This window comes from Rhipicephalus microplus, chromosome 10 (assembly GCF_043290135.1).
Source record: "Rhipicephalus microplus isolate Deutch F79 chromosome 10, USDA_Rmic, whole genome shotgun sequence".
Classification (NCBI taxonomy): domain Eukaryota; kingdom Metazoa; phylum Arthropoda; class Arachnida; order Ixodida; family Ixodidae; genus Rhipicephalus; species Rhipicephalus microplus.
This window is the reverse complement of record NC_134709.1, coordinates 44894960-44915082: the sequence shown is the minus strand read 5'-3', so window position 1 is coordinate 44915082 and position 20123 is coordinate 44894960. Positions and strand designations below refer to the sequence as shown.

The window sequence follows — 20123 nt, the reverse complement described above, 5'->3', positions numbered from 1 at the left end:
TGCGTAAAGGGGCCCTGAAACACTTTTTCAAGTAACCATAGAATGAATTATCTGGAAGAGCCTATTGCCTCAAGAATTCAAGGCCGCAACAATTTTAAGAATCCGCTCAGTGCGAGGGGATTACAAGGATGTGTCGCATGCTGCAATTACGTTTTCGTTTTTCTCGTCCCGACGAAAGCGCTGGAAGCTAAGCAAGAAGGGATGGCAGGGGCAAAGAAAATACGTTATGAGCGCCTCGTGACCTTGATCACTTTTTTTTCTTCGAATGCGCGGTTTTTTTCAGTGTGATCGCGCGCGCACGCGTGGACAAATCGCGGCCCCCTGCGGCGATCTCTGTAACGACCGAGCGCGCAATGTTCAAATCAGCCAATGGCTGATAGATTGGCTTTCTACGAGTGGTATTTGAGCGTCTTCCGTCATTTGTCGAGAGAAGAGAAAGCAATTTGATTTTGATAACCTGGTGGGAATTCCAGGCCGCGTGCAGTGCTCCAATATTTTTTTATTTTGTTTATTTTATTTGGGCTTTACAAAAATGCCCACGAAGGGGGAAAAAGGAGACAGCGTCTCCTGACTAGGCCTTCTCTTCGTGAGGCACCTCGGGCAAGTACAGCAAAACAGTACATAGAAAATTCAAGATTACACTTACAAATGATAAAGAAACGATCATTACAACAAGCGCAGAAAATATCGGTTAAAGATTCAAAGAAAGCTGTTCCTTAGCGATAAATACAAAGACGTTATCAGCACTATTAACACATATTGAAATACATACAGTTTGTGTGTATTGGAAAACAATAATAAAAATAAAGATTACAACAGATATGTTTCATACATTATACCATTCTTCAGCAATTGCACCCTTTATGTGAATTTGGGTTATTACATTCGTAATTTGCTTGATCGGCAGCGTTTTCTGACCATATTCAAAAAGTGTTGTAGGGCCTCTTTAAACGCACAACTTACGTTAACCCGACATGACGCCTGTATAATGGGAGTACATTATTAATGTTTATAAAATTAAATAGTCAGTACGGCAACTACTTTTGGCGTTTCATCAACGTTAAGCCCGCATTGTGTCTTTTTGCCATCTAGTTTCGAAATCTAACGTGGCTATGTGATAGAACACTCAATTGCTGCGCGGAATTCTTTGGCCTCATTCCTGCTGGAACTCTGATATGTATTCATTGCATTCGGCAGGTCAACGCTGTGTCAGGTTTTATGGGTGTCCTCGCCTAAATTACGAATGTCTGTTTCGCCGTTCCGGGGTAGATAAAAACTGTCAGTCACTTGTGGCGCATACCCGCATACTGCGGCCAGTGGTGTACGCGGGTATGTGCCTCGCGTGGCCGGAGGATAGGGTTCGATGACGTACGCGACGGGGTTTTCACGTTATTCATGTCACGATCAGCCAAACATATTAGTGAAACTGTTTGCTCTCTCATACTAAATTTGGTCTACCCCAAGTGAAGGGGATAGACCAAGCGATCACGAGAGCACCAAAACGTAGGCGGCTAGATAGACAGGTAGCTGTACTTGGATACTCGATGAGCCTGCAGTTCGAAAAGAAATGCTCAGCATTTAATATATAGGGGGCCGCTTTTCCTAAGCGTATTGTGCGAAGCGTCGTTATAATCATCATCTTCGAAATGCACACGAGCATACGCCACGCTAGCCACGCGAACCTGTGAGGAGGATCCACGCTTTGCGCGTGTTTCTGGATTCTTTGGCAGTCAACGTCAGCGTCGCATCACCATTGCAGCCTCCTTTATTCGGATGATGGAAAGACGCAAGCCTAGCGTAGCTCGTAGTGGTCGACCAGCCGCCTTCCCGCGTCGCGACCAGAGTCGAGGGGCTGGTCCTCCGCCGCCAGTCGCGAGCAGTCGCAAGAGATCGCCAATGTCCTCACCGAGACAAGCCAAGGCCCTTCCGATGCTCTTTAGGAGAACCATGACGCGTCGTCTCGTTGAAGAGGGCTCCGACGGGGCGTTGCCGACGACTCCACCGCCCATAGACACGACGGAGCGAGTCACTTTCGTCTCGGCACCGAAGCTGCCCTTGCGAGTCGCAACTCTGACCACCGACCGCAGACAGCCGCTACCGACGCCGAGGGAACGCCACGAGCGCCTCGAGCAGCCTTCGGGAGCCACCGGCTTGCCGCCGAAAAAGCGCTCATTCTCACAGCAGCGTCTCGAGGGTTGGTTTCGTAGGGACATGGGCGACTCTTCTTACGTCGCTGCGTCGGCGCGAGAGGCCGTTGAAGTTGACAAGTCCACGGCGGCTCTGCTGACTGACGCTGGCAGCAAGTACGGCTCGTCTTTGACGGGCGAAGCGCCACCGATACCAGCGGGGAAGGCTCCTGGGCGACCGCAAGTCGCTCCCGAGAAACGCGGTAAGCGAACTGTTCCGAGAAGCAGCGTTCAAGTGTACGTGGATATCCAGAAACCGGGTATAGAAAAGCGTGAAGATAAAACTGCCGGCTTGCCGGGAACACATTCCTGGGGCAGTCCGACCCCGATAAACGAGGACTCCAAAGTGTCCGGGCGTCGCAGTGGTGTCAACTCGGAACAGTCGCTCGTGGTGGGCACCAGTGTTCAACGCGCACGCAGGTCGTCGCTGCTGCAGAACGTTTCGACCAGCATAAGCACCATCTTGGGCAGGTTCTTTCGTAATGGCGTTGGTGCGGAACAGCAACTGCAGCCTATTCCTCACACCAGCCCAGCTATGCGAACGGAGAGGGGTGAAAACATCGATGTTGCACTTAGCCTCGAATTGGGCGCTATCGATAAAGCCGAAGCAGCTGGTCGACAAGGTCAAGACAGTGCCCATTCTCTGCATCACTTAGATAGCTACAGAGGGCTGGCAACTTCTGGCTTATCACTGACGCAAATTATCAGAGTCAGAAGGCGAACGGAGGCGAGGAAACCACCCGGGCAACAAGAGACAGACAAGCAGCCAGAGTCGTCGAGGAGTGGCGGCGCAAGGCCTGAGAAAAGCTCGGAAAAGTTACTTGAGACAGTGGATACGCAACTACCGCCGCGCAGGAGAAGCAAAACTGGCAGTGAAGGGAGCTCTGAAAGGCTTCCTGAAGTTACGGAACATCCAGCAGAATCGCCGTTCCCGATAGCCAAGCAACGACAGTCACGCAGGAGAAGCAAAATCGAAGACAGTTCTGAAAAGCTGCCTGAAGTTACTGAACACTCAGCGCATTCACCATTCCATGAGGACAGGCTAACGCAGCCACGCAGGACAAGCAAGGCAGAGCGTAAAGGAAGCCGTGAAAAGCTGCTTGAAGTAAACAAACATTCAGCGCAGTCAGCGTTTTCTGCAGACAAGCAGACGCAGCCACGCAGGAGAAGCAAGGCAGAACGTGAAGGAAGCTCCGAAAAGCTACCAGAAGTGACCGAACATTCTGCGCACTCACCGTTCCCTGCAGATAAGCAGACGCAGGCTCGTAGGAGAAGCAGTGCAAGCTCTGAAAAGCTGCCAGTAGTAACCGAATATTCCGAGCATTCAGCGTTCTCGGCGGACAAACAGCAGCCCCGAAGGAGAAGCAAAGCAGAGCGTGAAGGAAGCTCTGAAAAGCTACCAGAAGTAACCGAACATCCAGCACAGTCAGCGTTCCGTGCGGACAAGCAGACGCAGCCACGCAGAAGAAGCAAGGCTGAGCATAATGGAAGCTCTGAAAAGCTACACGTGGTTACGGAACACTCAGCGCAGTCACCTCTCCTTGCTGACAAGCAACATCTACGCAGAAGAAGCAAGGCACAGCTTGAGTACATCGATGAAATGGAAACCAAGTTGGTAGAGCTTCCCGTTGAACCGGCTGACCATGCACATATGCAGCAGCCTCTTGGGAAAAGCAAGGTTGAGCGCAAGGACAGCTTTGTCAATCTAGCCGTAGTGGAGGTACCCGCCGAATCAGCGTACCTGGAGGAAGCAAAAGAGAGCCGCCTTTCGTATAAAGGAGCAGCACTGGAGCAGGAGGTGACTGGCGCCGAAGGACCCCACGTTTCGAAAGCGCCGGACGTTAAGGCGAGAAAGAAATCTGTCGGCGGAAAGGGTCGAGACGAAGAGAAGCCGGGATCTATTAAGGGTGACGAAGTTACCGAATCATCTTCAGGAGCTAAAGAAAGGCGAACATCGGAAAGCAGGACAATCAGCCTCCAGAAAAAACTCAAGAAATCAGCGCCAGAAAGTGACGCCACCGAGAAAACAATCGCTGAAGGTTGCGAAAAGTCGGAAAGAACTATCACAATGATGAGACGAAAAAGCTCTATAGCACAGGACCCTGCCTGGAAAGTTTCGATGATGAAGGGGCAACTTAAGGAACTGTCCTCTAGTACGTCGAAAAGAAGGGGATCCACGAAAAAAAGTGAGACGCAAGAGTCTGGCAGTCTGGATTCGAAGGGGGCTGCAGTTTCGTCGGAATCACCCGAAGTGGGAAAGAAACATGCTCCGGGAGGACATTCACCAAAAGATGGCGTGAACTCGCCGCCGGAAGGTTCGGGCAAGTCTATCCCTCGCACAAAGTCTAGGGTTCACGTCATACCGTTCGAGCGGCGTCTGTCCACTAATAGCGCCTCCAAGAGGCTCGCCGTGGCACTGCGGAGGGAAGATACAAAGACGAGTAGTGACGGGTTGAATTCTCGCTCAGGCAGCCCCGAAGAAGCGACTACGAAGAAGACCGCTTCGCTTAGTTCTACGATAAAACTGAAGCGAGGTCCTGGCAGGGCGCTCCTTCCGGTGGGTGACGATGGTGAGTCCGCCCACCGGCGCAAGAGGTGGTTGGAGAAGGAAGGCCCGCCAAAGGCGTCCCAAGAAGCCGATGGCGACGGGAAGACGCAAGAGCGAGGCTCGCCCGAAAGCAGAAAGCAATATGACGAGAAGTTGCCGAAGGGCAAGCGAGGCAGAGCTAAAGAAAAATCTTGGGGCCACGCACATAAACACCAGCACCAACATGGCCGAAAGCATGACTTGCACGAAAATCACGCGCAAGAACATCACAAGCACAAGGAATGGCCGCGAAAAGGAAATGACGAGGCAGTTATGAGGTGCGTGGAAACGCAGACATGTCTGGTTTCTCCTGTCGTGGAGAAAGGTGGAGTGAACTGTCGAGACTTCAACTTCGGCATCAACCTGAGTCCCGTTATTTCCGGCACGCTGCGTAGACCGTCTGACAAAAAGCGGTCGGATGGCATCCGGCAATCATCGAAGGACGTCCCGCAAGCGACCAATATGGCGTCAGAATCTCCCAAGCTCAAATCGCTTCCCACAGACGGCCACGGTTCGAAGAAACATTCGAAAATTTTAAAAAGATTGAAAACACATTCGAAAGGCCCTAAAAGATCTCCCATGGGGATGGAGCGAAAGGAGCGCAAGTCGAAGTTTACTGGCTCACCGCTGTCTGATGTATCTCCCGCGGAAGACCTAAAGCTGGACGAGGCAGGTGGCGTGGGGGACGAAGATAAGAAAGCTGTTAAAGACGAATCTCCGGAACGTTCCAATGGCAAGCGCCGTTCGAAGAAAAACAAGGAAATGCCTTCGAAGCGACTTGGGAAGCGCAGCAAAAAGTCTCCGCGTCGTAGTAACGGCAAAAGTAAATTCAAGCGCAAGAGTAGGAGCCGGGGCAAAAGCTCTTCGACAAGGAGAAGCCACAAGGAACGATCTCCTGAACACGGTGAACAAGCTAGTTCACCTGAGGGACCGTCTGCCAAGGAAAAAGGTGAGGAGAAGGCGGCTGCTGTTGAGTCCACGGTCGAGCAGGGTGTCCATGAAACCGGTGTGGACATGAGCCGTCGTCCGAGTACCGAGGCGAAGCACGAACAGCAAGAATTGGTGTCACGTGGGGAGTCTAAAAGCTGTGAAAGCAGGGGTGAAGGTCGTCGTAGCAAACGCGCGAAGGGGGCCAAAGTGCACCGAAAACAAGCCAGTCTGACGAAGGAACCGTCTCCTCCGGAAGGGCGAATGACGGGAATGGCAACGGAGACAACACGGCTACTGCTTTCAGCGGAAGAGATGCAGATGGAAGGGAAGGTTGGTGTGGGTGTCGAGGATACGGAAGTAGGCAAAGATAAGTCTTCGACACGTGGTGAAGGTGAGCGCCATTCGAAGAAGGGTGTTTCTTCGAAGCAACGTGACAAGGACAGCAAGACGTCATCTAAGAAGCAAAGAGGGAGGAGCCGCAAAAGCAAGGAAAGTAAAAGTAATCCTAGCAAAAGCTCGAAGAAGCACAAGGCGCACCGTAAACATATACGTACCGAAGACGGAGCCAGTCCTGCGAAGCAACTGTCTCCTGGACGAATGGAAGAGAAAAGGCCTTTTGGTCACCGAGAACGTCAGAAAGAAACGGAAGTTTTGGTTTCTAGGTCACTGAAAGGGGAAAAGCGAGGAACGGACGGGAAAGACAAACATAGCAAGCGCCACGGAAGCCGTAAGAACCACGGACGACGCAGCAAAGGCTCCAGGAAAAGACACAAACCGGACAAAAAGAAGGCACGGGATGGCAATAAGGACGTTGCCAGAAGCCTGTCGAGCTCCACGGCCCACAGTGGCTTGACCAGCCCCGAGGAGCGATTGACGCCGAAAAAGGACCATAGGAAGCATTCCGTTGCTGCTGTTGCTGCTGAACGTGCTAGCCGAGGGCAAAGCAGAGACTTCGACTTTGTCATTGGCTTGCATCCGCTGACTCGCGGCACTCTGCCGCGACCCTACCTTACGCAGGTCGGGGAGCCAGAGATAGTCGAAGCGTTCGAACATTGTCAAGGCGCCCCTTACGTAGTGCGCAGACACGACGGGCTGGCAATGAGAGCCGATTCAGAGTCTCCGTCCGCTGGTGACTGGGAAAAAACGGTTAAGGATCGCGGACGAAAAAGAAGGAGGCATCGCCAGCGATCCGGCAGCTCAAAGTCGAAATCCAGTCGGCGTTCGAAAAGTAAAGGCGACCAATCGAAGGGCAGAAGCAGCAAGCAGTCCAAAAGCAGTCGTAGCACACGGTCCAGTAAAGCCCGCAGCAGGAGCTCCGGGAGTAAGAGAGGCCGAAGGACGCCCCGAAGTCAAAGCAAGGGGTCGTCCTCTCGCAGCAAGAAGCGCGATAAGCGGCGGCGACGGCACACACGGAGGCGTCGCCGAAGACACGACCGTGGCGGCCGCCGAAGGCGAGGTAGGTCACGTTCAGCCCGGCGAAGGAAAATGATCCGACGTCTGTTGGTTGAGGAGTCCTACAGGCAGGCGCAGACGCCCGCCTTGTGTGTTCTCGTGGTCGCTTTGCTTGCCTTCATCGCTGTCCTCGCTCTCTGCGTGGGCGTGCTTTATTACTACATAATCGTCGTCAAGCCACGCTACACGACGCCGGAGACCACGACGAACACCGTGATAACCAATACGTCTCCGAAACACACCACGCCCTCGCATGAACGTACGTCCACAGGGACTGCGACGATGTCGTCTGAACATACGCTGCCGCCCGTACCTCCTACCTCCGGGGTATACTACTGTTCGACCGAATACTGCGATCGCGAGGCCCAATACATAGACAGTATCCTTGCTGGAGAAATGAAGCCGTGTGACAACTTCTACCAGCATGTATGCGCCCGTTGGAAGCGTCAATACTTCAACGTGGTGCCGCAGCACACTTCCTTTGTCTCCCAGGAAACGCTGCTTGAGGAAAGTCTGGCGGCCCGACTCTCAGCCGACGTCTCAGGCACGAGCCTGGGAGACGTCAGGGTGGCGTCCAAACTTTACGGTGCCTGCGCAGACGGGTGGCGCAGGGACAATGTTTCGAGCAAGACCATGCAAGCGGTGTTCGAGCGCTGGACAATACAGGAGTGGCCGCGCACATCACCTCCTCCTAGCGGTACATCAGCCGTGTACCGCTTCGCCGCGGAGCTTGTACGAGATCTGGGCCTGGCAACTATTGTTGGGGCCGGCGTGAGCGTCAACCCGAACAATCCGAACGCCACGCTAGTAGAGCTTTATCAGCCCCGCCTACCGCTAAGCGAAGCCAGCGTCGACAGCGTGGTCGTGCGCCAATTCATCACACAAGCTGTAGACGAGGCGACCACCTATCAAATGGGAAAATTCGTGGTCGGCCTGAACGAGAGCCTGTTTAGAGTTCACTCCGCGCTCTCCTCCATGGCACATCCATCCTTCGGCGCCGCGGATGACAGTGACGACCCTGTCGTGCTCCAGGTTGGGCAGGTTGGGAAACGGTTGGCAGAGTTCCTTCAGGTCCTGCTTGCCGACGTACGCAGTCAAGTGAGCCGCAACGAGAAAGTACTGCTCCGCTCGAAGCACTACCTCCTTTACCAGCTGGACCAGAAACTAAATGCGCTGTCGCCTCTGGACGCGCTCAACTACATGGGCCTGCTCGCGTACATTCGTGTCTCACCCTTCCTACGATCGGTATACGTGTCGAGACTGCGACTGCTCTTCGCCGAGACCATAATGGGCCGTACACTGGCGGACACACGCGAACCACCGTCACAGTTGTGCGCACGCCTCGTGGAGTGGACGCTTCCGGACTGCTTCGCTAAGGTTTTTCAGCAGTGGCGACAAGCCTCCAACCAGGACGTCGCGGCGCGCGAATGGCTTTCCCAGCTCGAGGCCGTTTTCTTCAGGCGCGTGGAGTACTTCATCTGGATGAACGATCTGACCTCGCTGCTGGTCCGCTATCGGCTCAAGAGGGTCATCACCGTGCAGTTTGGCCCGTTGTCGGGCGAGCAGCGCCACTGCGCACCCACGGGAAGCCTGAACACCGAGAACGCGCTTCTCTTCTTCTTGGACGTTAAGAAGCGACTGCAGGCGCAGTTGTTCGAGGGTCTGCTCGCCAACGGCTCGACGCTTCTTCATCGGCTCTCCTCTTCCCTCTCGGACCTCGCCGGTGTGGCGACGTTCGAGCGTGCCTTACGCATGATCCACGTTCCTGCGGCGCTGTTCAACTTCTCCGTGCCGACCAACAGCTCCGTGTTCGTGTTTCACCTGGCGCGCGTTGCTGTGCGCTTGTACAGGGGTCTGGTGCCGCTGCTCGACGATAACCCGTACGAGTTCGAGACACCACTAGGCCTCACGGACGAACTGCGCCGGCGACGGGCCGACCTAGTCTCATGCTTCACCAAGGATGCCCTGAAGAGCCTGCCGGCTCACTTCGGCGGCAACCGCGCTGTCGAGCGTCAGTTGGGCACTGCCTTTCTGGAACGGACGTCGGCGCTCGGGCTGTCGGTGAGCGCGTTCGACGAGCTGCTCAACGTGCGGCGTATCTGGAATCTGGACCTACGGTTCAAGGAACTACCGCACATGTCGGCGCGCCAGCTGTTTTTCATATACTTCGCGCTCGACAACTGCGCCGACGAAGACGAAAGCATCCACTGGAACAGACTGCCGGCAGAACAGCTAGTCAACGTGGCGCTCAGGCACACGAGGCAGTTCGCCGAAGCGTTCCGCTGTCGCGATGGCCAAGACCGCATGGCTGCTTCGCCGGGCAGCGAATTTTGCGAAGTGTTTCGTCGACAACCGCGCGATCGGCGAGTTTGGGAAGCGCGCCAATATGGCCCGGTTAATGGCACGCCGCTGGTCGAAGGTGCGTGAACCTGCGGGTCTTTGCTGTACGCGTGGACTGTAGCGGACGAACTGCCAAAGCAGGCGTAGCACGCGATCCGAAGGATGTGCACCGCCCTCCGGCACACATCCTTGAAGACAGCTTCGTCTTGTGAGAGAACACCCGCCAGCCCGCGTTTTCTCGTTTCGTCTCGAATCCACGATCTTTTGCGGGACACCTCTAGCGGAAAGTGACGAATTTCGAATACTGCCCGCTATTTTCCCTCGAATTGTAGCTGGAGCTTTCTCTATACTTTTATTACCGTCGCCGCAACTTGTTTCTAAAATGTGGCCACTTCTCGGTGATGAACCGCGTGCGATTCTTTCGCAAAGTTGACTTGACTGCAGCCGTTTTGATCGGAACATTTCGCATCGCTCGATGTTGCTGGAAGCGGCCGCTGCGTAGATTGACGATTCGCACTGGCGAAATGGAATATTTTTACGAGTGCAATGAATAACGTACTAATAGGAGCGTCGGTATTCTATCTTTGAAGCAGTGACAGGCATAATAAAAACATGCATTTGGTTGTACGCGTCTGGTGCTTATCTCGCTGCATACATGTGCTTTTCGGCAGTGTTCATACCTGTGCGAGCAATACTCGCGGATTGAAACGCGGCATGCTAACGATGTGGATGTTTTCCCGGGATCATTGGCGCAACGTGGCTCGCAAGTCCAACCGGCCACGTGCGAGGGACGTTGGGCTAGCTCCACTACCTGTCCACTATATACTTGCCTTCATTTCGGTGAAAATGAAGCTGTAAAAATTTACCCTAAACGTCCCCCAGGTCGCCCTTTCGAATGGCTTGATTTCAATGTGACACGGGTAGGAGACCAGAAAGACGGTATGTCAAAGCATATTAAGGTTTCTCGAGGTGGCAAGAACAAATAGACGTGTTCCTGCATGGTTAGAAAGGGTAAAAGCCCTGCTTACTATATGAGTGAATGTTTAAAGCGTGATGTCCTTTAGCAGTGCTTGGCGGACGTGGCAGTGCTTGTTCTGTCATACTTGTTGTGTATTGTAATATATTTATCTTGTTCCCTTAGGTGTAAAGTCCGGCCGGAAATACTAAATAAAAAAAGAAGCGTATATTATGCACAAATGGCTTGAATTTGCCAGGCGAGATGAAGCGACAGCGAATGCTTTCATCTTGCCTTCGCGATGTTATGCGAACATGATCATAATAAACGGGCATGTGCTAAATAAATCGGTAAGTTCCACTATACACATCTAAAAAGTAAAAAAAGGGTAACAGTTAGCTAGCCTAACATGGGTGCGAAGCGAAGTCGATGAGCCGAATAACCCGAGTACATACGCTAGAATTCTTGAGAACGGGGGAAGGCCACGATGACTGCGAGAAAACCTCAAAGTGATGGAAAGACTACGCCAACGATTACCTGCCCGTGTCGTGTCTGCGGTTCAACACGAACCTCCACGTTAAAGATCAGCTTGGGAACAACCTATAGCATCACTTATCTAAACGCTTGCAACGACTTAGGAGCAACCTAGAAACAACCTGCATCATGTTGTAGTTAAGGCCTAGAAAGAACCCAGAAGAAACCATACGGGTCTTCAGAATCGTCGCTGTTTGAAGGTTTGCGTGGCTTTGCGCAAGCTCCCCCCCCCCCCCCCACTTCCCGTTTTAGGGGCGAAGCTCTTTAGGCCGTGGGTCGTTCCCTCTCTGGTAGTAGTAGTAGTAGTAGTAGTAGTAGTAGTAGTAGTAGTAGTAGTAGTGGTAGCTCTCTCTAGTTTATGAGTTACTCAATATATGGCGTTGTGAGTATATGTCTCAAGCAGGAAATTGCGAAAGATTATTCTTGGGGTAGTTCTCTGCCGTTCGAGACCAGGACGCGAGTATTGCGGACCAAGACTTACCAAGCCAAATACGAAGGCACAGGCATGGTATGTAGTGCGTTTGGGGAGGAGAAGGAAACGACTGAAAGTTTGACAATGTTCTGTAAAGGGCTCCAACCTATATAGTAAATAATGGCACGCAATTTTTCAAAGCATTGGGGTTTAGGGACAGGGAAGACAAAATAGACTTTAAACGGGTAGAAATAACCAGGAGGAGGCTAACTGATTTGAGGCTACTATCGAGGCGCGAGTGAAATTTAATCCTTAAACACATAGTGCTAGTACTCAACTTTATGGCTAGGTGGCGTCAGCCACCGCCCGATCTGAAGGGCACAGCCGGATCCACCCGTCCATGCGTGCGTCTGTGTGACCGTCCGTGCGTCCATCCGCCCGTCCGTGCGTGCTCTGTTCGTACGTCCGCAAGTCCATCCGCGCGTTCGTCCCTGCGTTCGTCCATGCATCCGCCTCTGCGTCCGTCCATGCGTCCATCAGTCCGTGCAGCCATCCGTACGCCCGTCCATGCATCTGTCTGTGTGTCCATTCGTCCATCTAGTCAACACTACAAGTACCACCATCTCGCATTTTTTTCATCATATATTCCGCATATAGAAGCACCGCCATCCAGAGGACATTCCAAGGACACAACGAGAGGTGGCACACGAACACTTTTTTTTTACGGCTTGCGCTTCTTGTCTACTTTCCACCGTTAACCACCTCGAGTTCATTGTATATACTAGTTCACTGTATGCATGGCACTGCGGCCCAACGCTCGCTAAACCTTTCAAAAACCAAGGAGGTTACGCCCAGTGCGTATAACGTAGCAACCCTTTTTTGTCAGGTAGTGCTCAATGTACATGCCAATGGCTGCTAATTGGGAATGAGAGACAGGAGAATTCGGCTTTTAGTTAACGTGCACGCTGCGAATTTTTCATCGTTCAACAACGCACAGAAGAAATCTCTCACCGGCACCACCTTGCATGTCAAAGAGTAAGACTGGTTGCGCACTATGACTACGACGAGGGACGAACGGGTGCCGCATTAAGAAGCTTCGCCCCTAAAAAAAATGAAACAGGAACATTTGAGGAAATGAGCACGAACGCGAGAACCAGGTGGCTTCAGAGGAGGTTGACCTGTGGACTATAGGCGTGCTCCCTCATACGACTGTTATGTAAGTGTCGTACTTAAAATTAAGGTGACGTGACACCAACTGTAGATGTTAGAAGCTAAAGTGCATGCATTACTTACGCCTATATTTCCAAATTTTAGTCCGTGCGTACGGCACCTCAACCTTCAACACTAAGGTTGCCATTTATTGGCAGCATGGCGCCTGCGACTCTAAATGCATTGATTGCATTAACAGCCTGGTCACACATCTTGTTTGTGAACGTATGCGGGTCTCGCTAAGATTAAGCTTCACCACATCACAATCCATGCATTTATAGCTGTTTCATTAAGTGGAGTTACTGATTTAACATCTCCTTATATATCATATCAATAAAAAAAAGGAGTTACTGATTAAATACGTTCGATTAAATGGTTGTGCAAGTGCGTGCGCGTTTGTAAGCGTTGTCCAGGCGCATTCCGATATTCCAGAATTCCGTAGCAACGGATCAGTCGAACAAGCCACACTCCACAGCTGTACCGGCTATTGTTACTATAGTCTGCGATTAACTGGGAGGCATTTGAAAGGGACACACTTTCGGGCATTTCTGTTCTCTTCAAGAGCGAAGAAATCGTAAGTCGGAGGCCGCGAAGCTGAAGGTCCAGGTGATGTTTATGACGCAACAAAGCAAAGAATACGAAGCCGCTAAGAGGTTGCACAATGGGAAGCTCTTCGTATGTCGGGACTCCAATAGCGTGCATCTGCGCTTCGGTCGAGCCCCACGACCTGCCAGAAGCTCTTCCCGTGCAGGGGAGCCCAAAGTATGAACCAACAGCACCACTGGTTCATTACTTTCACCACTTCATGAACCGGTTCATGAAGGCACGGCACTTCGGCATTTGTTTCGTGAGTTCAGCATGGCGGAGGTGGCACCGCGGTATTTGTTACGAAAAAGTGCAGCTGTCGTGTAGACAAGTTCACGGGTTTCCTGCACCTGCTCGTGAGATATAGTGCCCAGTCCGTGCAGCACAAGATGGCTGCAACTGCAGCAGACAACACAGCCGGTAGCATTCGTGTCTGCTTTAGTGGCGTCTGTAGTGGCATCCAAGTGCCACAGTGGACGTTTTCCGGTAGTTACACATGCTAGGTAACCTAGACGCCACCTTCTTTAACTAATCACAGCTGTCACAGCCTCCTCAACCCGCGAGACAGCTGACCAGTGGCATAGGGCTTGCACGACATCTGCACTGTCGTATTCGTTTCTGCGCCGTGTCGCTGCTACACTTGCTGAAACATTCCGTGAACCATGACAGCACCCAGACAGCGCCACCACAGAACACCTATCGCCATCATGAACCAGTTCAGAAGGTGCTGGGTGAATCGAGTGGACCTAAAGGTGGGGGCTGAGATGGGACGGGAACAGGGGTGGTGGGGCATGCTTCCGCCTCTCCTCTCCAAATAACGCCCATTGCTAGTCACGTGACTAATATAGCAGAACATGCAAAAACTGTCGCGTGACATTTTCTCGCCATAAACCACGTATTAAACAAGTGATATGACCAAACTGCGTAACCACTGGTCACGTAGTAAGTTCCCGCTGTTACCACATAGTAGCGAGTCATACGACACGTTCTCGCCAAAGACCACCTAACAGCTTCTCACTTGACTAAAATCACAAAACTAAAAGTTACTCGTCACGTGAAATGTTCCGCCAGAACCACATGGCACGTGTGCATGCAGTGTGAGGAACCGATCGGAACCGGGGAACAATAGCGAAGTCTAGCCATTATTAGTACCACCAGCCAAAACTTAGCGTCTCTGTTAAAAAAGCTTCGCACGGCTTGCAAAACTTGGCTATAGGTCAAACACTAATAGCATCTGTTGGGCTTTAACGTTCCAAAACCATGATATGATTATGAGAGACGCCGTAGCGTAGGGTTCCGGAAATTTCGACCACCCGGGTTTCTTCAACGTGCACCAAAATTTGAGCACACGGTTGGGATTTGATGTTGCGACCTGCGTGTGGTTCGAACACTAGCTCCGTTGATTCTTCCAGCCTTGCGCCTGCGCACTTTTTAATTTGAATAGCAGACGCAGACGCAAATCTTGTTGTCATATGGCAGAAACGTCTGCGTCATGGAACTGTGGTGGTGGTTGTGGTGTTGCAACAGGCGGTGTTGTTCATAAAGCTCCTATTGAACTAGCGTGCCCCATTTACAAGGTTTTTGGGATAAGGTTCTTTTAATAAACGTCCAACTCGGTGTTCTCCATCTGGTTATCACTACTTCTCGAAATATTGTCGACTACCGCGGCGCGCAAGTGGCCCCAAATCGCGTGTCTCCGTTGAATTCTGCGGTGCGTTCGGGGGCGCCGCGGCAAAAAATGGTGCCGTGCGCAGCGAGCGCCGCCGGCGGACGGGTTGAATCGAGGAGGAAACGAGCGCGCGCAGGAAAGTGACGTTACTCTATCCCAAATCAAGAGGTTCCAGTGTCTACGAGCCGCGCACGTGCCTCCTTTATTTGTTGTAAAACCAACGATAGGATTGTAAGGCACTCCGTGTAGTGCTTCGGGGAGGTCCGGATTGATTGTGAACGGAGCTCTTCAACGTGCGCTCCTCAATCTTGAATGCAGATGGGGTTTGGATGAACTCCGCGAGCAATGCTCTCAGGCATGTGCGAAAATGAAAGTAGGCATGATAAACTAAACGCAGACGGGTACGTGGGTGGGAGAGACGCCGTTGGCGCGGCGGCGTTTTCCTCCTCTTTGCCCGGAAATCAGATAATCGCGACAGCCGACTATCTACGACGGTCGAAAAAAAAAGAAAGCAAGAAAAACACTTGGAACGCTATCTTCGTCTATCACGGGAGAGCATGTTCTCTCGTCGCCCCCTCCACACCTCCATCCGGGCCAGCTCCGTCTCCACGTCGTCTCGCTGGTACTGCCGGTCCCTTGTCAGCTGTGTCAGTAGTTTAGCGTCACTTGACGTCTGCGCTCTGAACGGAGTCGTCACTCAACGAGTCAGCAGCGACGACTTGCAAAGAAACGCAGACCGGTGGCCATTCTGCAAGCGATGTCGCCCGTTGCGTTAGCGCCAGTTCTGCGGCTGCTCGTAAGTCACACACCCCCTTGTCACTCTTGTTCTTTTATGAATACCTCTTGTCTCACCTGGTGGCTCCGTACTGTTGCTCTCAAGTGATATACGCGTGCGCGTTTGGCAGAAAGAGGTAATGAATTTAGCCTTTATTTCATGTAAGATAACGGCTCCCGGTCGCAGTTTGGGTTTAGGTGGGGAAGTGTTTGTTGGCAGTGGTGAAGCCAGGAGGTCGCGCACCGGGTCTGTGCCTAAATATCGCTTAATAAAGCGACTGCGGTGCATAAAGTTATACCGACAAGACTTCAGTGAAAAGACGTACAGAATTTCAGATCACGTAAACTTAGCCCCCTTCCCGCCCGCAGAAAGAAAAAGAGGGGTGAGGGCGAGAATCCTCTATTGCTTTTTGGCCGAATAACCGTAATCGATTGCAAGAACATGTTACCAGAAAAAAATGTTATAAAGCATTACAAATCAAAATATAGTGCCAAACTTGTTAAAATGGTGTCGTTACAGGCTCCGTATGATTTCTCAGGTTTAGAAAAAAAAAAGGGGGGGGGGGCAGTGATGTTATCAATCAGTTGAGAAGCCCTGCAAGTTTTCAATCGAGGCAACTGTTCAAAAGTTGACTTTACAAAGTTAATTTACAAGATCTTGGTAACGAGTTTTTCAAAAGAAGCCACTATGCGTAATATCGTTTCGACGCATAGAAATTAGCTTCAAAAGCTAGAGGTATGCGCGCATCATGGCAATATCGTTCTTTATAAAAATATATATACACGATAAAAAAAGATCGCTTGATATGGTTGGTAATTGAAAAAATGTCTTCGCACGCACACACTTACGTGCGAGCTCGTCTCCGTAAGCTCGAACAGTTATTCTTATTTCTTTTAGCATGCGCGTGCCTTTGTCGTTATGGCTCGTTATTATAGGTTGTGCTAACATTCCTTGAGACCCACGCACGAATGATAGTATTGATGACGCGGGAGAAGGAGGTCTTGTTTTTTTTTTTTGAAAATAGCGGAGTCGTTCGTTTGGACACGGGAACGTGTGATTAAGTGCTCTAACACCTTCACAACGACTTACTGGGTACCCTTAACCTTACGTGTCATTTTGCAGGTAATTTTGTTTTGTGCTCACAACGTAGCCAGCACATTAACGAATCCTTTCTTCTTCTGAAAACAACAACAACAACAAGCTAATAATAATAATAACACTATTATCAATAATATAGTGGTCATTTAGAGCGCGCTTCTTCATCACCTGTACAAAACTATCATCGCTTAGTGTTCTTCATCTTCATCGTTAGTGGATAAGGCTCTTGAGTCGGTTCCGTGCCTCGGAGGTGACTGTTTTTGGCCCCGTCTTCCAGGCCCAATAAAGGCGTGTAAAGGACTTCGTCGCAATATCTTGGGCTTTGAATCCCAAAAGCACGACATGATTTTGAGGGACGCTGTAATGGAGGGCTCCGCTATTTCCGACCGCCCGGTGTTCTCATGACCTGAGCTGACATCGCACTGTACACGGGCTTCTAACGTTTCGCCTCCATCGAAATGCGACCACCGCGGCACGGTTCGAACCCGCGACCTTCCGGTAAGCAGGCGAGCTCCGTAACCGTTGCGTATACATCGCCGTGGCGGAGCCTTTCTCCTGCAGGTCGCTTCGTTCTCCGATTAATGGTGTTGCAGTTGCGCGCGACACGACGCGAAGTCGCTCTCGTGTCGTCCGATGATTCGCAACATCTATACCGCATAGTCCACCTCGTTGTTCTCCCCTTTTTAGGGGCGAAGCTCCTTAAGAGCCGAACCTTTTCGGCGTCCGTTGCGCCCCCACATAACCGAAACTGAACAGCTGCACAACGAAACACGAAAAAGTCTGAGTAAGAAACGGGCTCTGTGTGTAGATTAATCAAGTATATGAGAGCACAATACACCATCACCTGCGCCATCCGTCCGTTCGTATGTCTCTCCGCGCGTGCGTGCGTCCATCGAGTCCGTCCGTCCGTGCGTCTTTCCGTGCATCTGTCTGTTCATCCGTATGTTCGTGTGTCCATACTAGTCGGCGGCTTCAACGCAGACATTATAGACCTTAGGACTGACCTGCGTATTCGCCCACTCGTTATCATTCACTTTCGAGAAGCATTGATTTTTTGTTTTGTTTTATTGGTCGCAGCATCCCACTCATATACTACTGTTGCGGTACATTACACACCATCCTCGTGGGCGAATGCGCAAGGCGTGCTTGTCCCTGCGGGGGTGGGAGGTGATTAGGACCAGCTCCGTGCAGCACTAGGATGTTTTGGTGTTCCTCGTTTGGCGTTGTTGGACCGTCACCGGGGTGGTGCTGTTCAGCCTGTTCGGGCCGTGAGACTCGGTTCGGAATCCCGAGATGCAAAGAGCCTCACGCGGTGCCACCTTCTTAGATAATGTTCTTTTTTTAAGGAGACGCTTTCTTTTTGTACATCTGCGGGGTGTACACTGTTTTCATACACAAAACGGTTTAGTAGCACTGGGTTTGATTGAAAGAAAGGAAGGAATAGGACGGAAAAGACAAGAATGTCAACCAGTCTAGAAGAACTGGTATGCTACCCTACACAGGGGAAAGAGGTGGTGGAGTCAGTCATAACACCGGCGCAAATCTTTTTTTCTTCAAGAAGTTGAACACCCCCCTCCACGGTGATCTCTCAGGACACATCAGAATGGTTTCTGCCGTCATAGGTGTAAGTCCGGGGTGAAGGCCTCGTGAGGAGACATACGAGTCTCCTTTTGCCTTGCCTCGTGGACATATTTCGTGTCATGTAACTATGTCCGAAATAAACTGAAACTGAAACTGAAACTAGGTCACTGATCTGTGCGAGCTTGCTGGCGATGTTCTCGGTGCATTGTAGCGATGACAGTCGCAGAAGATTACCTGTGATGTCTCCTCGGTACCACAGTTGTCAGAAACGCGAGCAGCACGGCGCGCTGTTTTTAAATAATCGCGCTTTGACCTTGGTAGAAATAAAAAAAATGTATTGTCCCATTGTCGTTTTAGGAGAGACCTTTTCATGACCCCTAACTGAAGATGGCAGGAAAGAAAGTAGGTGTACTAAAGTAGGGGAACTATAAAAGTCCACCTCGTTTTAGTTAGACGTGTTCCGGACCATTCCGTTTGCATTACGCCTTTCGGGAGCGCCGGTGAACCAATCAGCCATGAGAAGAAGGTTGTGTATAGATAGCTTCCTGAATCCTAAAAAAATGATAAGTATATCTGGGATTTTACGTCCAAAAACCACGATATGATTATGATAGACGGCGGACTGAAAATTTAGGAAATTTCCCCCATCTGGGGTTCGTTAACGTGCACTCAGTACATTGCACAGTAGACGGGCCTTCGCTATTTCGCCTCCATCGAAATGTGACCGCCGCGTCTGGAATCGAACCCGTGAGCTTCGGTTCAGCAGCCGAGCACCAAAGCTACTACTCCACCGTGGCGAACAAAAATGCCAATACCGTTCAGTCGGTTGCAAGTGCGTGCTGATCAACGCACCAAGAAGCGTTCCCACGGAGTATCGCTATCGGAGCGGCTGAGATCGCAGTCTGGTATGCGTTTCCGGTCATACACGAATCCAGCAGTTCCCATGGAATGCGCTTGTTGTAAACGGAGACCTAGGAGGGTGGAAAAGAGGGGAGGGGGGTCTAGTTTAGCCCCGCTTACGGTGAGGAGCATCAGATATTCACACATCTTGACTGTTGTCTCTCAGTCGCCCATCGAGAAGTAAGAAGTTGATACTTACGCTTGTTTATTGTATGTGATCATATGCTGCTGCAGTGTGTGCCTTTTAGGGGCGAAGCCCCTTAAAGCGGCACCCGTTCGTCCCTCGTTGTCGTAGTCGTAGTGTGTAATTAGCGTTACATTTTGGCCTGCAGAGTGGTGCCGGTGGCAGATTTCTCCTGTGCTTTGTTGAACAATAAAAAGTTCGCGGCGTGCACGTTAACTAAAAGCCGAATGCTCCTGTCTCTCATTCCCCATTAGCAGCCATTGGCTTGTACATTGAGCACTATCTGACAAGAAAAGGTTGCTACGTTACACTCGCTGGGTGTAACCTCCTTGGTTTTAGAAAGGTTTAGCGAGCGTTGGGCCGCAGTGCCATGAATACAGTGAACTAGTACATACCATGAACTCGAGGTGGTTAAAGGTGGGAAGTAGACCCGAAGCGCAAGCCGTAAGAAAGTGTGCATGTGCCACCTCTCGTTTAGTTTTTGAAATGTCCACTGGATGGCGGTGCTTCTATATGGGGAATATATGATGAAAAGATACGAGATGGTGGTACTTGGAGTGTTGAATAGATGGACGAACGGACACACAGACAGATGCATGGACGGACTCACGAATGGCTGCACGGACGGATGCACGTATGGACGGACGCAGGGGCGGATGTATGGAAGAACGCAGTGACGGACGCAAGGATGGGCGCGCGGATGCACGAACAGACGCAAGCAAGGAC

The 20123-nt window shown here is 51.3% G+C and overlaps 1 protein-coding gene across 1 annotated transcript in view; it reads left to right on the top strand.

Moving 5' to 3' along the window:
- Positions 1-15287: 15287 nt before the first annotated feature.
- The window catches only part of Naglu (N-acetyl-alpha-glucosaminidase), a 53718-nt gene continuing 48882 nt past the window's right edge, over positions 15288-20123 (top strand). Inside the window, exon 1 of the mRNA XM_075875581.1 lies at positions 15288-15655. Within this exon, the coding sequence (XP_075731696.1) occupies positions 15617-15655 (39 nt within the window). The 5' untranslated portion in view covers positions 15288-15616. The remainder of the gene's footprint in view (positions 15656-20123) is intronic.